Source organism: Oncorhynchus mykiss, chromosome 12, assembly GCF_057628025.1.
Source record: "Oncorhynchus mykiss isolate SJ-2025 chromosome 12, ASM5762802v1, whole genome shotgun sequence".
Taxonomy (NCBI): Eukaryota; Metazoa; Chordata; class Actinopteri; order Salmoniformes; family Salmonidae; genus Oncorhynchus; species Oncorhynchus mykiss.
Window position 1 is genome coordinate 12,447,250 of NC_143033.1, and position 16,056 is coordinate 12,463,305.

The following is a 16,056-nucleotide window of genomic DNA, read 5'->3' on the forward strand; positions in this document are numbered from 1 at the left end:
ACATAGAGCGATGAGTTTCTCTCTCTTGGTTTTGTACAAACTTTGAGAAATAACGAGTATCACCCGCAATGTGTTTTGTGCGGAATTAGCTGAATGGTATCAAATACATCAAACACATGGTTTCCATGGTTTCCAGGTGTTTGATGCCATTCCATTCTCTCCGTTCCAGCCATTATTATAAACCTTCCTCCTCTCAGCAGCCTCCCGTGGTTCTGTTATACATCTGTGTGATGTGATCAGTCAGTTTTTTTCCAGTTCAGAATGAAAAATATTGATTGTATTTTAACAGCTACAGTACCAACCTAGACAGGTATGTAATGGTGTTTTTAATGGGTAAAATAAACATGAATAGATATTTAAATGGCTATTTCATTATTAGTTTTTGTCTATATTGCATTTGTTTTAGGCATAACGGCAATGAAATGTACCAATATTTACGTATAGTTGCATATTTTCCTAAGCTTGGGTCCCAGGAAAACACAGAATTTCTCATTTGGGTCCAAGGCTGAAAACGTTTAAGAACCCCTGCTTTAAAGGATGGACTCTATGTACAAGTTTAAAGTGGTGGTTTCACATCTTTTACGAGTCCCTCCTGTCTTGGCTCTCCTTCATTGACACACACACACATATACACACACACACACATATACACACACATACACACACACACATATATATACACACACACGCGGGCATATATACACACACACACACACACACACACACACACACACACACACACACACACACACAGGTCCTGAGAACCCCTGGTTGGTCCAGGCCTATGTCCATGCTGCCAAACATCCCTTTGCCTCGGTGGTGGGACAGGAAGTCTTCCAGAGCGGTGTGATCCCATCTGACACGGACTTCCGCATCTACAGGGATTTTGGAAACATTCCAGGTAGGGTAAAACTCCTGCCTTCTTAGATCTCCGCTCTGCTGCCAAGCCTACTGGCAGACTAGCCTACTGGCAGACTAGCCTACTGGCAGACTAGCCTACTGGCAGACTAGCCTACTGGCAGACTAGCCTACTGGCAGACTAGCCGACTGGCAGACTAGCCGACTGGCAGACTAGCCTTCTGGCAGACTAGCCGACTGGCAGACTAGCCGACTGGCAGACTAGCCTTCTGGCAGACTAGCCTTCTGGCAGACTAGCCTACTGGCAGACTAGCCTACTGGCAGACTAGCCGACTGGCAGACTAGCCTACTGGCAGACTAGCCTACTGGCAGACTAGCCGACTGCCTATCCGACTGCCTTCACTTTATTTAATGGTTGTCTGAGTTCATCCTTTAGTGTGTTTCTCATTAGCCTCTAGATGAACAGTTCATTCCCATTCCCCCTACCTGAGCATTGTTAATCTCACTGACCTGACCCTCTTGTCCCTCCCTGTGTGTCTCTGTAGGAATTGATTTGGCCTTCATTGAGAACGGTTTCCTCTACCACACCAAGTACGACACATCCGACAGAATACTGACCGACTCCATCCAGAGGGCAGGTAAGTTCTATGGGCCCCATAGCGGTGCTTTCTCCTTTATGAACAGAGACTGTTGTCTGTGTGTGGGAAGAGGGCCGTTTCTCCGTCTCCAATCTGAGGCTGGTGATGCATGTGTCTGGGAGTCTGAGGAGACCTCTACCATGGTGTTTGGCTAGCTCAGCTCAGGTCCTTGTTGCTGGGGGTTAAGCACGAGGAAGTGGGCTATGCCTTCTTCCCAGGGTGAACCAAGCATGTCACTGCAGCACCACACTCTGCTGGCTCACGTGGCGATGTGCCAGACGCTGAGGTGAACAGAGCTGTGTCCTGGACGGTCACTAACGCCCGCCATCAGATCAGGCAAGCTATACCTCCCTCCATCAACTTCACTCCATCTCTCCACATGCCAATGCTCAGCTCAGGCCAGATGGGCAATCTACACCTCTCATAACCTTCTCTTCTCTTCTTCTCTCCTCTCCTTCTCTTTGTGCTCCCTTGCTCGGCTCAGCTCAGGCCGCCAGACAGACAGATCTGCTGTAGGCTACGCTCAGCTCAGGCTGCCAGACAGACAGATCTGCTGTAGGCTACGCTCAGCTCAGGCGGCCAGACAGACAGATCTGCTGTAGGCTACACTCAGCTCAGGCTGCCAGACAGACAGATCTGCTGTAGGCTACGCTCAGCTCAGGCTGCCAGACAGACAGATCTGATGTAGGCTACGCTCAGCTCAGGCTGCCAGACAGACAGATCTGATGTAGGCTACGCTCAGCTCAGAATGCCAGACAGACAGATCTGATGTAGGCTACACTCAGCTCAGAATGCCAGACAGACAGATCTGCTGTAGGCTACGCTCAGCTCAGGCTGCCAGACAGACAGATCTGCTGTAGGTTAGTTTACAAATGACTCCAAACAACCGGACAATCGGACTGACTTTAGTACAGACAGACAACCTCTTTCTATTCCTCAGAGCCCACTTCAGACGAGCACTCTGACCCATTACAGTGTGTTTTACCCTCCGTCTGCTCCCTCCTTCCTTCCCTCCCTCCTTCCCTCCCTCCCTCCCTCCCTCCCTCCCTCCCTCCCTCCCTCCCTCCCTCCCTCCCTCCCTCCCTCTCCATATCTCATTTATTAATGACAGTGCTACTGCACTGTAGGCTGTAGCTCACAACCTAGTCCTCAACACAGCTAGGTAGCCCCTCTCTGCTCCCTACTCTCTCTCCACATTCCATCCATTAATGAAAACGACTGCTCAAACAAGCACTTAACTCCCTGGTAGTGTAAACACAATCTGCTGTCGGCTATAGCACACCTCACATACTGCTCAACCTCTACCGACGGTCACTCTCCTCTAACCTTCACGCCAAGGTAGCTTAAACACCCCCACTGTCTGTAGCACACATACTGCTCAACCAAGCACTCTCCTCTAACCTTCACGCCAAGGTAGCTTAAACACCCCCACTGTCTGTAGCACACATACTGCTCAACCAAGCACTCTACTCTAACCTCTAACTACCAAGTAGAATAAACACCACATACTGCTCAACCAAGCACTCTACTCTAACCACCAAGTAGAATAAACACCACATACTGCTCAACCAAGCACTCTACTCTAACCACCAAGTAGAATAAACACCACATACTGCTCAACCAAGCACTCTACTCTAACCACCAAGTAGAATAAACACCACATACTGCTCAACCAAGCACTCTACCCTAACCACCAAGTAGAATAAACACCACATACTGCTCAACCAAGCACTCTACTCTAACCTCTAACTACCAGGTAGCATAAACACCACATACTGCTCAACCAAGCACTCTACCCTAACCACCAAGTAGAATAAACACCACATACTGCTCAACCAAGCACTCTACTCTAACCTCTAACTACCAGGTAGCATAAACACCACATACTGCTCAACCAAGCACTCTACTCTTTTTTTTTATTTTTTATTTTACCTTTATTTAACCAGGCAAGTCAGTTAAGAACAAATTCTTATTTTCAATGACGGCCTGGGAACAGTGGGTTAACTGCCTGTTCAGGGGCAGAACGACAGATTTGTACCTTGTCAGCTCGGGGGTTTGAACTCGCAACCTTCCGGTTACTAGTCCAACGCTCTAACCACTAGGCTACGCTGCCGCCCCAACCACCAAGTAGAATAAACACCGCATACTGCTCAACCAAGCACTATACTCTAACCACCAAGTAGAATAAACACCACATACTGCTCAACCAAGCACTATACTCTAACCACCAAGTAGAATAAACACAACATACTGCTCAACCAAGCACTCTACTGTAACCTCTAACCACCAAGTAGAATAAACACAACATACTGCTCAACCAAGCACTCTACTCTAACCACCAAGTAGAATAAACACCACATACTGCTCAACCAAGCACACATAAACAGTAGTGGGGGAAATAAAGTATCTAAAATAGAAGCAGCCCATCAAGACAGTCATGAGATATTACTAGCCTGAGGAGCTATTTTGAACAACATAGCAGTCTAACCCTGTATGGTGGAGAAGGAACAGACGAGGAAGGTGAGAGAGTATATCTTAAAGCAGGGTTCCCTAACTGGCGCCCCGCAGGATTTATTTGGTTCTCCAAGTTTTCTGAGCAATTTTTTTTGTTGTTGGACATAAGACTGTAAAAACACAGGCAAATGAACTCCAAGTTATTTTAATTTTGGAAATGTCTCTCAAAGTATTCCCACGCATAAGAGATACTGTATATGTGATTGTTTACAATAGTAAGCATAATTCTCCTAACCTGCTGCGGTAATTCTACTAACCTGCTACGTTAAAATTCTCTTAACTTGCTGCGAGAAAGCAGTTCGGTATTGAAGTGGCGTGAAAATACTATTTTCCCCATATCTTAGAAGGTTGTCTGGTCTGTCCACTACCATGATAAATGGACCAGGATCTGTTTTAGAAGTAATTCATCTTTATCCTAACATCTGGTCCAAAACTAGATTCATGTTCTCACTTCTGGTTGTAATCTGGTCCAAAACTACTATAGATACATGCTGTTAGTTCTGGTTGCAATCTGGTCCAAAACTACTATAGATGCATGCTGTTAGTTCTGGTTGCAATCTGGTCCAAAACTACTATAGATACATGCTGTTAGTTCTGGTTGCAATCTGGTCCAAAACTACTATAGATGCATGCTGTTAGTTCTGGTTGCAATCTGGTCCAAAACTACTATAGATTCAGAAGTTTACAGACACTTAGGTTGGAGTCATTAAAACTCATTTTTCAACCACTCCACAAATTTCTTGTTAACAATCTATAGTTTTGGCAAGTCGGTTAGGACATCTACTTTGTGCATGACACAAGTAATTTTTCCAACAATTGTTTACAGACAGATTATTTCACTTATAATTTCACTGTATCACAATTCCAGTGGGTCAAAGTTTACATACACTAATTTGACTGTGTTTGGAAAATTCCAGAAAATGTCATAGAAGCTTCTGGTAGGCTAATTGACATAATTTGAGTCAATTGGAGGTGTACCTGTGGATGTATTTCAAGGCCTACCTTCAAACTCAGTGCCTTGACGTCTTGACGTCATGGGAAAATCAAAAGAAATCAGCCAAGACCTCAGAAAAAAATTGTTGACCCCCACAAGTCTGGTTAATCCTTGGAGCAATTTCCAAACGCCTGAAGCTACCACGTTCATCTGTATAAACGCAAGTATAAACACAATGGGACCACGCAGCCGTCATACCGCTCAGGAAGGGGACGCGTTCTGTCTCCTAGAGATGAATGTACTTTGGTGTGAAAAGTGCAAATCAATCCCAGAACAAGAGCAAAGGACCGTGTGAAGATGCTGGAGGAAACAGGTACAAAAGTATCTATATCCACAGTAAAATGTGTCCTATATCGACATAATCTGAAAGGCCGCTCGGCAAGGAAGAACCCACTGCTCCAAAACCGCCATAAAAAAGCCAGACTACGGTTTGCAACTGCACATAGGGACGAAGATCGTACTTTTTTGGAGAAATGTCCTCTGGTCTGATGAAACAAAAATAGAACTGTTTGGCCTTAATGACCATCGTTATGTTTGGAGGAAAGGGGAGGCTGAAGAACACCATCCCAACCGTGAAGCACGACGATGGCAGCATCATGTTGTGGGGGTGCTTTGCTGCAGGAGGAACTGGTGCACTTCACAAAATAGATGGCATCATGAGGTAGGAAAATTATGTGGATATATTGAAGCAACATCTCAAGACATCAGTCAGGAAGTTAAAGATTGGTCGCAAATGGGTCTTCCAAATGGACAATGACCGCAAGCATACTTCCAAAGTTATGGCAAAATGGCTTAAGGACAACAAAGTCACGGTATTGGAGTGGCCATCACAAAGCCCTGACCTCAATCCTATAGAAAATGTGTGGGCAGAACTGAAAAAGTGTTTGCGAGCAAGGAGGTCTACAAACCTGACTCAGTTACACCAGCTCTGTCAGGAGGAATTGGCCAAAATGCAATTTATTGTGGGAAGCTTGTGGAAGGCTACCCAAAACATTTGACCCAAGTTAAACTACTTAAAGGCAACGCTACCAAATACTAATTGAGTGTATGTAAACTTCTGACCCACTGGGAATGTGATGAAAGAAATAAAAGCTGAAATAAATAATTCTCTATTATTCTGACATTTCACATTCTTCAAATAAAGTGGTGATCTTAACTGACCTAAGACAGGGGATTTTTACTATGATTAAATGTCAGTAATTGTGAAAAACTGAGTTTAAATGTATTTGGCTAAGGTGTATGTAAACTTCTGACTTCAACTGTACATACTGTTAGTTCTAGTTGTAATCTGGTTCAAAACTACTAAAGATAAATGCTCTTAGTTCTGCTTCAAAACTAGATGCAAATCACTAATTCCTTCCTCAATTTGTAGTGTAATTCTTAATCTCTGACTGGATGGAGGGAATTAGTGAAACTCTAAACATCAAATAATTTCAGTATGACGAGGCCTAGTTTCCCCCAACCCAGAGGACCAGCCAAGCTAGCCTGCTTAAACCAGTGTTTCAGTTTAAACACAGCTAAGTCAGTTTGGATTCCAGGCTACCAGGCAGCCAATATCCAAATGAAAGCAATGCTTTATGTTTGCGTTCTGGGGGCAGAACGGACTCCGTGGAGATATCAAACGGAACACTGGAACAATGGAGCTTTGTGCACGGCTGGCCATTTTACCAGGCTAGGCTGCTGTTTACTTACTTTTGTGTTTTCAAGCAAACAGAGAGGGGGGAGATGCACTAGCAGCATACCAGACCTTGGTTCAGTTACTATTGGAAATGTTTCAAATAATTTAAGCATTTTCTCTAGTCTAGCTTACCATGGAGTGACAGATGTGTGCGATTTGCTGTTTTGGACATTTCTATTGGTCCATTTAAGCCAGGCAAGCTCAATCAAGCACAGACAAAGCTTTTAAATAATTTTCTATATTATTTGAACCCAGCTCTGCAGCATACTGAGATCATTCATAACCCACCGACAGCAGGGGACATCACAGACAGGCAGCACAACTGACCCATCCCTAAGTGTAATCACAACGCACTAACGCTATGCTAGACAAACACAATACGCTTATGTAGCCCTGCATTTTGTGTTCTATTTGTTTAGGGATTGATGTTGTCTTGGCATAGAATGCAGCACATTCATGTTTTTCATCCTCCCACTGGTCCCTTTGTCTGTCTGTTGTTGGTTTAATGATTGATACATTGCATTGTTTGTTTAGAAAATGCTTCTATTGAAGCACTACTCGGTATACCAGCGAATCACTGCAGCTTTTCAGGCTAAAGGGCACAACAGCAATATAATCCATCTGGGATTTGATCAGACAAACCCTCTCATCTAATGGGGCGGCAGGTAGCCTGGTGGTTAGAGCGTTGGACTAGTAACCGAAAGGTTTAAAACATTTTTTTTTTAAATTGTCGTTCTGCCCCCTGAACAGGCAGCTAACCCACTGTTCCTAGGCCGTCATCGAAAATAAGAATTTGTTCTTAACTGACTTGCCTAGTTAAATAAAGATAAAATAAACTAAATAATGTCCATGGATATAACTGTTAGGCCAAAGAGCGTTTTAGACTGAATGTCAAATGTAACAGCGTTTTAGAAATGCCTTCTCAGTCTCATCATAAACTATGTTTTTAGCAGCTAATGGCAATCTCTAATAAATACAAATTCTACCTTAAATCTCATCTGGAAGAGGCCTGTTATGTACCCAATTTACACCACTGGGTTCAATAAATCAAATGTCACTGCACTTTACTTACCCTCCTTCCCGTATCCCTAGGTGACAACATCCTGGCGGTACTGAAGCACCTGGTGATGTCTGAGGAGCTGGCGGACTCCTCGGAGTATCGTCATGGCAACATGGTGTTCTTTGACCTGCTTGGCATGGTGGTGGTGGCGTACCCGGCCCGCGTTGGTACCATTATCAACTACATGACTGCCATGGCAACCTTCCTCTACCTATTTAAGAAGTGCTCCCATCCCAGTAATGTGGGTAAGTGACATCATGAGCATAGATTGCGACTTGACCCAGATTGCAATTTATAATGGACTGGTTTTGGATGGCGCAAACAACACCACCAATTGTGTGAAGGCGGGGAGTATTGTCAAATTTTGTTATGAACAAATGCATCGAAGAGTACAGTAAATGTAAAAGACACACAAAATCAACAGTGTAATGTTGGGATTCAGTTTTGTCAGGTATCCTCAACTTTGGTCTAATAATTTTCCCATAATCTCCAAATTGTTCCCTTTTTAATTCCTACCATGGTTATGCTTTTCATATTTCTTCTGTAAGAAACATTTCTATTTAGCCCTATCCATATAGGCCAATTCCCACGAGTGTAAAGGGTTTATGTGTTTGAGCAGAGCAGGATGGGTTTGGTAATGTGGGGGACCTTTATTGGATATTTTCCTCTAAAGTGTGTTAAAGGATTAATGACTATCTGTGTACAGCAGAGTTGGGGTAAATTCCATTTGAATTCAGGAAGTAAACTGAAATTCTAATTCTAATGTACATTTTCCTCATTGGCTTTCTACAGGGGAAAATATAATTTCAGTTTACTTCCTGAATTGACCCCGTCCCTGACTAGCTGTGTACTGTATGTCCCTCTCTCTTTCCTAGGAGGTCGTTACATCAAGGAGCTGGCCTATGCCACGGCGGTGGTCATCCTCAGCTGGTTGGTCACTCTGCTGACAGTGCTCATCATAGCCTTGGTTGTGTCGCTGACAGGACGATCCATGTTCTGGTATTAACACTTGAAACACACATTTTCTTCAGGAAATGTACATTTTCTAGTTTATTTAGACAACATTTATTTCACCATTTAGACATAAATAACAAATGTCCAGAGTATAACAAGAGAAGATGTATGGAAGTAAATGTATCCAATCAATCTTCTTCCTGTGTGCTTATATTGGATCGCCCCTACCACACACTTTAGAGGACAACTTCATTATTTTAACAACATAGAATATTGTCATTACTTATAGAAGTATAAGTCATATCATTTTGCATAAATATAGTTTTTTTTCTCCGTTGTCTTCTAGGTACAATGACTTCTATACATGCATCTTTATGTATGGTTCTGCTGCCACTGGGACGATGGTCCTGATCCACACACTGGCCAAGAACCTCTACTACGGGGTGAGCTGCGTGTGTGTGTGTGTGTGTGTTTGTGTTAGTGGTGCATGGGTCAGTTGTTTGTTCACCCGCACTCACCCGCAACTGCTAATAACCACAACCACCCAACTATATGTAAAAATGTGACAATCTGAGGCCCACACCTAACCTTCTAGCTGTAGGCTAGTCCGAGACGGCAGAACCATTTTTCTGAATGGGGGTGTAGGATGTTTTTTTGTTGTTGACTGATTTAGATGTGTTTCTGCTTATAATTTCCAACATTTTGGTAGACTATTTGTTAGTAAACTTGTCTATAATTAGATACATGAAGCTTCTCTTCTGTCATTCGGTGCATCTGGGATGTATTCAGACCACTTCCCTTTTCCACATTCTAAGATGCTACAGCCTTATTCCACAGTTGACAGTGCACGTCAGAGCAAAAACCAAGCCATGAGGTTGAAGGAATTGCCCTTAGAGCTCCGAGACAGGATTGTGTCGAGGCACAGATCTGGGGAAGGGTACCAAGAACACAGTGGCCTCCATCCTTCTTTAATGGAAGAAGTTTGGAACCAGCAAGATGCTTCCTAGAGCTGGCCGCCCAGCCAAACTGAGCAATCGAGGGAGAAGGGCCTTGGTCAGGGAGGTGACCAAGAACCTGATGGTCACTCTGATAGAGCTCCAGAGTTCCTCTGTGGAGATGGGAGAACCTTCCAGAAGGACAACCATCTCTGCAGCACTCCACCATCAGGCCTTTATGGTAGAGTGGCCAGATTGAAGCCCCTCCTCAGTAAAAGGAACATGACAGCCCACTTGGAGTTTGCCAACGGGCATCTAAAGAACTCTCAGACCATGAGAAACAAGATTCTCTGGTCTGATGAAACCAAGATTGAAATCTCGTCACATCAGGAGGAAACCTGGCACCATCCCTACGGTGAAGCATGGTGGTGACAGCATCATGCTGTGGGGATGTTTTTCAGTGGCAGGGACTGGGAGACTAGTCAGGATCGAGGGAAAGATGAACGGAGCAAAGTACAGAGAGATCCTTGATGAAAACCTGCTCCAGAGTGCTCATGACCTCAGACTGGGCGCAAAGGTTCACCTTCCAACAGGACAACCACCCCAAGCACACAGCCAAGACAATGCAGGAGTGGCTTTGGGACAAGTTTCTGAATGTCCTTGAGTGGCCAAGCCAGAGCTTGGACTTGAACCTGATCAAACTTCTCTGGAGAGACCTGAAAAAAGCTATGCAGCGACACTCCCCATCCAACCTGATAGAGCTTGAGAGGATCTGCAGAGAAGAATAGGAGAAACTCCCCAAATACTGGTGTAGCTTCATACCCAAGAAGACTTGAGGGTGTAATCGTTGCCAAAGGTGCTTCAACAAAGTACTGAGTTAAGGGTCTGATTTACTTATGTAAATGTAATATTTCTAAATACCTGTTTTTGCTTTGCCATTATGGGATATTGTGTGTAGATTGATGAGGGGGGGGGGGGGGGGAAACAATTTAATCCATTATAGAATAAGGCTGTAACGTAACAAAATGTGGAACAAGTCAAGAGGTCTGAACACTTTCCAATTGGACTGTAATGTCTATGGATTCAGTATGTTGCCCTAGGACAGCTATTATCAAACTGGGGTATGTGCAATGCTGTCGGGGGTACGCCAAATAAAACATTTTCAAACAGTCCATTTAGATTTTCCAACGGGGCTATACATTCGGGTGATGTTTTTTTCTCGCCTGAGTAGCCTCGTTTCACTGCCAAAAATAAAATGAAACCATCTAGTGTTCAGCGAAATAACAACACAATATCAAAAGCAACAAAAGCAACATATAGCATTAATAAGAAGGGTCTAGAAGCGTCTTATATGGTGAGCTACCGAGTGGCTAGGACAGGAAAGCCCCATACTATTTTAGAGGACTTCATTCTTCCTGCTGCTGCGGATATGGCTGGGACAATGCTGGGCCCAAAAGGCCCCAAAAACTATACAGATAATGCCTTCATCAAACAACACTGTTTCACGACTTTCACAACGCATCAGACATGGCAGGAGATGTTTTGAAACAGTTAATGCTTTGCATACAAGCCAGTGAATTCTATGCGTTACAGCTGGATGAGTCAACAACTCCTGGTATATGTCTGTTATGTTTATGGGGGGTCAATTAAGGAAGACTTCCTCTTCTGGAAACCAGGAAAACAGGAGAGGATATTTTTTAAGTACTGAACAGCTTTGTGACATCAAATGGACTTTGGTGGTCAAGATGTGTTGGTATCTGTACTGATGGCACAAAAGCCATGACAGGGAGACATAGTGGAGTGGTAACGCGCGTGCAAGCAGTTGCTCCCGACGCCACTTGGGTACACTGCAGCATCCACCGGGAGGCTCTTGCTGCCAAGGGAATGCCTGACAGCTTGAAATATGTTTTGGATGCTACAGTGTGACAATGGTTACCTTTGTTAAAGCAAGGCCCCTGAACTCTTGTGTATTTTCTGCATTATGCAATGATATGGGCAGCGACCATGTAACGTTTTTACAACATACAGAAGAAGTGCGCTGGTTATCAAGGGGAAAAGTATTGACACTTTTTTTTAGAATTGAGAGACGAGCTTAAAGTTTTCTTTACTGACCATCATTTTCACTTGTCTGACCGCTTACATGATGACGAGTTTCTCACACGACTGGCCTATCTTGGTGATGTTTTTTCTCACCTGAATGATCTGAATCTAGGATTGCAGGGACTCTCCACAACTATATACAATGTACGGGACAAAATTAAGGCTATGATTAAGAAGTTGGAGCTCCTCTCTGTCTGCATTAACAAGGACAACACACAGGTCTTTCCATCATTGTATAATTTTTGTGTGCAAACTCAAGCTTACGGACAATGTCAAATGTGATACAGCGAACCACCTGAGTGAGTTGGGTGCGCAATTACTCAGGTACTTTCCCGAAACGGAGGACACAAACTGGATTCGTTATCCCTTTTCATGCTCTGCCTCCAGTCCACTTCCCAATATCTGAACAAGAGATTCTCATTGAAATTGCAACAAGCAGTTCTGTGAAAATAGAATTTAATCAGAAGTCACTGCCAGATTTCTGGATTGGGCTGCGCTCAGAGTATCCTGTCTTGGCAAATCGCACTGTTAAGACACTGATGCCCTTTGCAACCACGTACCTCTGTGAGAGTGGATTCTCGGCCCTCACTGGCATGAAAACTAAACGCAGGCACAGATTGTGTGGAAAATAATTTAAGACTGAGACTCTCTCCAATATGACCCAACATTGAAGAGTTATGTGCATCCTTTCAAGCACACCCTTAACCTGTGGTGAGTTATTCACAATTTTTGTTGAACAAATCGGGTTTTATATGTAAGATGGTTAAATAAAGAGCACAATGATTTATTATTATCAGTGCCTTGGTCCTATAAGAGCTCTTTGTCACTTCCCACGAGTCGGGCTGTGACGACAACTCACACTCATTCTTATGTTTAATGTGTGTGTGTGTGGCAGGCTTACAATGATGGCAAAAAACAGCATTTGACAGTGCGCTGACCCTGGTGCTATTTGACAGAACGCAGCTGGTTGTTGAATGTTTGAAGGGGTACGGGACTATAAAACGTTTGGGAACCACTGCCTTAAAAGACTAAATAAACCCTTGCTCACCATAAATCGATAGAATGAACGCTTCAATCTATTTGACATTGGGAAAGTTTTCTCTGTCATTTCTGCATCTTTCTCAGAGCAAAGACGTTTAGGGATCGGGGAGGAAGTGCAATAGCAAAGAAAATTCTTTTTTTTTTTTTTTTTGCTAAGTTTCTGAAGGACATGAGTTCGACCGGTTGTACGGAAATAGAAAGCTGTGTAAACGAGCCAACATGTTTCTGATTAGATTTCAGTTCAGCTTGGATGCATATTTAATGTGGTTGACGTACTATCAGTGTTTATGATGCTGATAAATATAGCACCTCTACAGACGGTATCTAACTGACCATTCACATTCTCTCAAGATGCTGAAAGAAATAAATCATATTTCTCCACTCCTGTTCCCCAGTCAAAATGTAGCCTACATTTGGTGCATCATTTTACTGCAATAAATGTTTAATTCTGCAGGAGTTAATGTTAAGGCAATGTGAGAGGTTATAGACCCACAGTCAGAGTCCAGATTTCAGTTTCCATTTGACCCATCTGAACAGCAGGCTACAGTTCCCTTGACCTGTCATTGGCCTATTTGAAGTCCGATCTTGTGACTGTTGAATTTGTATAGCGCCTCACAATCACCACACAACACTGTTATCATCCTCTTGTACCACTTCACCAAATCTTTCCCAAACATTACTTTCTGGTCCTCCCTTCTCTTTATCTTCAACTCTACATTTCACAGCTTTTCTCTTATTGAAGTAAACTCCGACATCGTACTTTTTTCCTTGGTGGATCGACGGTAACCTTCTCTGCCCGTTCCCAGGCGTGTGGCCTATTTGGCGGAAGTACAGTTAGACCCGAAAGCTTCAGCACTAAAGAAAAACCTCAGTGTAGCCTATAGATGCAGTTGACTGGGAAGTTCATGAGCAGATGAGCTCCTGAATCTTTCAGAATTATTCTACAAAAAGATAGATTTAGAGTTTAGATTTTTTATTTTTTTTACAAGGATATATACATGATACTACCCTCCACAACCTAACCTTAATTCCAAATGCAAACTCACAGCCTCGTTTTGGACAAAATTCTCACTGCTAATGTTTGTTACTGCTATCCAGCAAACTTTCTGAAAACCCAACAACCAGCGATAGAAGCACAACAGAAACCCAACAACCAGCGATAGAAGCACAACAGAAACCCAACAACCAGCGATAGAAGCACAACAGAAACCCAACAACCAGCGATAGAAGCACAACAGAAACCCAACAACCAGCAATAGAAGCACAACAGAAACCCAACAACCAGCGATAGAAGCACAACAGAAACCCAACCTGGAACTGATTTAAGTCATGTTCAGTCTGAAGCTACTTCTAAAGCCTAGAAGGAAAATAACATTACAATCATCTCTACGTATTTTACTTTATACAGGCTGAATGCTAAATTAAAAGGCTACCAAGCTTGCTAGGAAAGAACTGATCCTGCTGCAACTTCAATTAGCACTAAGGTGTGAAGTGACAGGTGTGAAAGTCCTTCAGCCCAACTATGGCAGCAGAGTTCCTCCCCCAACCAAATTTTGTCCCCCTGCTCCATGCATTCCCCCTTTGCAGAGGTCACCACAGTACAGTATCCCTTGGATATAAAAAGATTACAAAGAGAAGCTCCTCATGGACAATCCAGAGACACTTTTTGCTGACTGCTACAAAAATAGGAAAGAAAGCAACTTAATCTTCTACACAGACCATCCCTGGGCATTGCACACTGCTATAAGAGCACAGCACCCTCCTTCAAGAGAGAGGGTATTGGCAGAGGGTGAAAGATCAGAATACCTGAAAACAAGGACCCTGAGACATCCTATTCAATCTGTACAACAATGGAACAGTGGAGGAGGGAAACTTCAAAACACTTTCAGTAGGACTTCCACAGAAGTCCAGCCTTCCACAGAAGTCCAGCCTTCCACAGAAGAGCACAGACTTCCACAGAAGAGCACAGACTTCCACAGAAGAGCACGGCAGGAGAAGCTCTCTCTTGATGACGACTACCCCACTCCAAGCTAGTCTGATCACACCTCTTCAAACTGCCCTGCAGACGAGGAGAGTCACCCCCATAGTCGAGAGGGATACATTCAGAGATGGTGAGCTAGTCCACACACACCAGACAGCACATAATCACAAAACAGACCAGCACAACCACACACCCCTCCCCCAACAGGACCTGAAGGGCTGAAGGTGGAGATAAATGGCTGTCTGGGAGCGCTGTCCGCACTCCGGTCTGAGGTGAGAGAACTTGAGGAAATAGAGGAGAACACAGCCCAGCTAACAGCACTGCAGGAAGAGGTGAGAACTGAGATGCGACAATGAACAACTCATAGGAGCTAGCCATTCTCCCCCCCCAGGGAAGTCAACAGAACAGCCCACTTCTGCCCCCGCCCATGTCCCCCGCCCCTGCAGCAAGGACCTCAACATGACAGCTGCACATGCCCAGACCTTGAGTAGAGCAACAGGTCCAACCTCCACTAATACACCCGCCCAAGCCCCATCCTGCGACCCAAGAGGCATGCACCAAACGCCCAGCATGCTCTGCTCACACCTAAGGGTCCGGGCCTAAACCACACAAATGTCAACACTAGACACTATGGAACACAAAGCTTTTACTATCTCATCCTGGAATTTACAAAGTCTGAGGTCATCTGCCTTTGGCCTAAAGAGCAGGAACCCAGACTTCACCATAGAAATCAGAAATACAGACATTGTCATTCTACAAGAAACATGGTATAGAGGAGAGGGACCCACTAGTTGCCCTCTAGGTTACAGAGAGCTGGTAGTCCCATCCACCAAACTACCAGGTGTGAAACAGGGATGACACTCAGTGATTACACTCAACATTTTACATTGGGATAGAAATGAAGGAGAATAAGAACCTGAATTGGAGCAGGGGTTGGGAACCTGTATTGGAGCAGGGGTTGGGAACCTGTATTGGAGCAGGGGTTGGGAACCTGTATTGGAGCAGGGGTTGGGAACCTGTATTAGAGCAGGGGTTGGGAACCTGTATTGGAGCAGGGGTTGGGAACCTGTATTGGAGCAGGAGTTGGGAACCTGTATTGGAGCAGGAGTTGGAAACCTGTATTGGAGCAGGGGGTTGGGAACCTGTATTGGAGCAGGGGGTTGGGAACCTGTATTGGAGCAGGGGTTGGGAACCTGTATTGGAGCAGGGGGTGGGAACCTGTATTGGAGCAGGGGGTTGGGAACCTGTATTGGAGCAGGGGGTTGGGAACCTGTATTGGAGCAGGGGGTTGGGAACCTGTATT

General features: G+C 44.3%; 1 protein-coding gene across 1 annotated transcript in view; it reads left to right on the forward strand.

The window, feature by feature from the left end:
* LOC110536969 (endoplasmic reticulum metallopeptidase 1) overlaps positions 1-16,056 on the forward strand; it is a 48,954-nt gene that overhangs the window by 14,324 nt on the left and 18,574 nt on the right. The window contains exons 5-9 of the mRNA XM_036936926.2: positions 755-901; positions 1,404-1,496; positions 7,775-7,987; positions 8,618-8,741; positions 9,043-9,139. Of these exons, the coding sequence (XP_036792821.2) occupies positions 755-901; positions 1,404-1,496; positions 7,775-7,987; positions 8,618-8,741; positions 9,043-9,139 (674 nt within the window). The remainder of the gene's footprint in view (positions 1-754; positions 902-1,403; positions 1,497-7,774; positions 7,988-8,617; positions 8,742-9,042; positions 9,140-16,056) is intronic.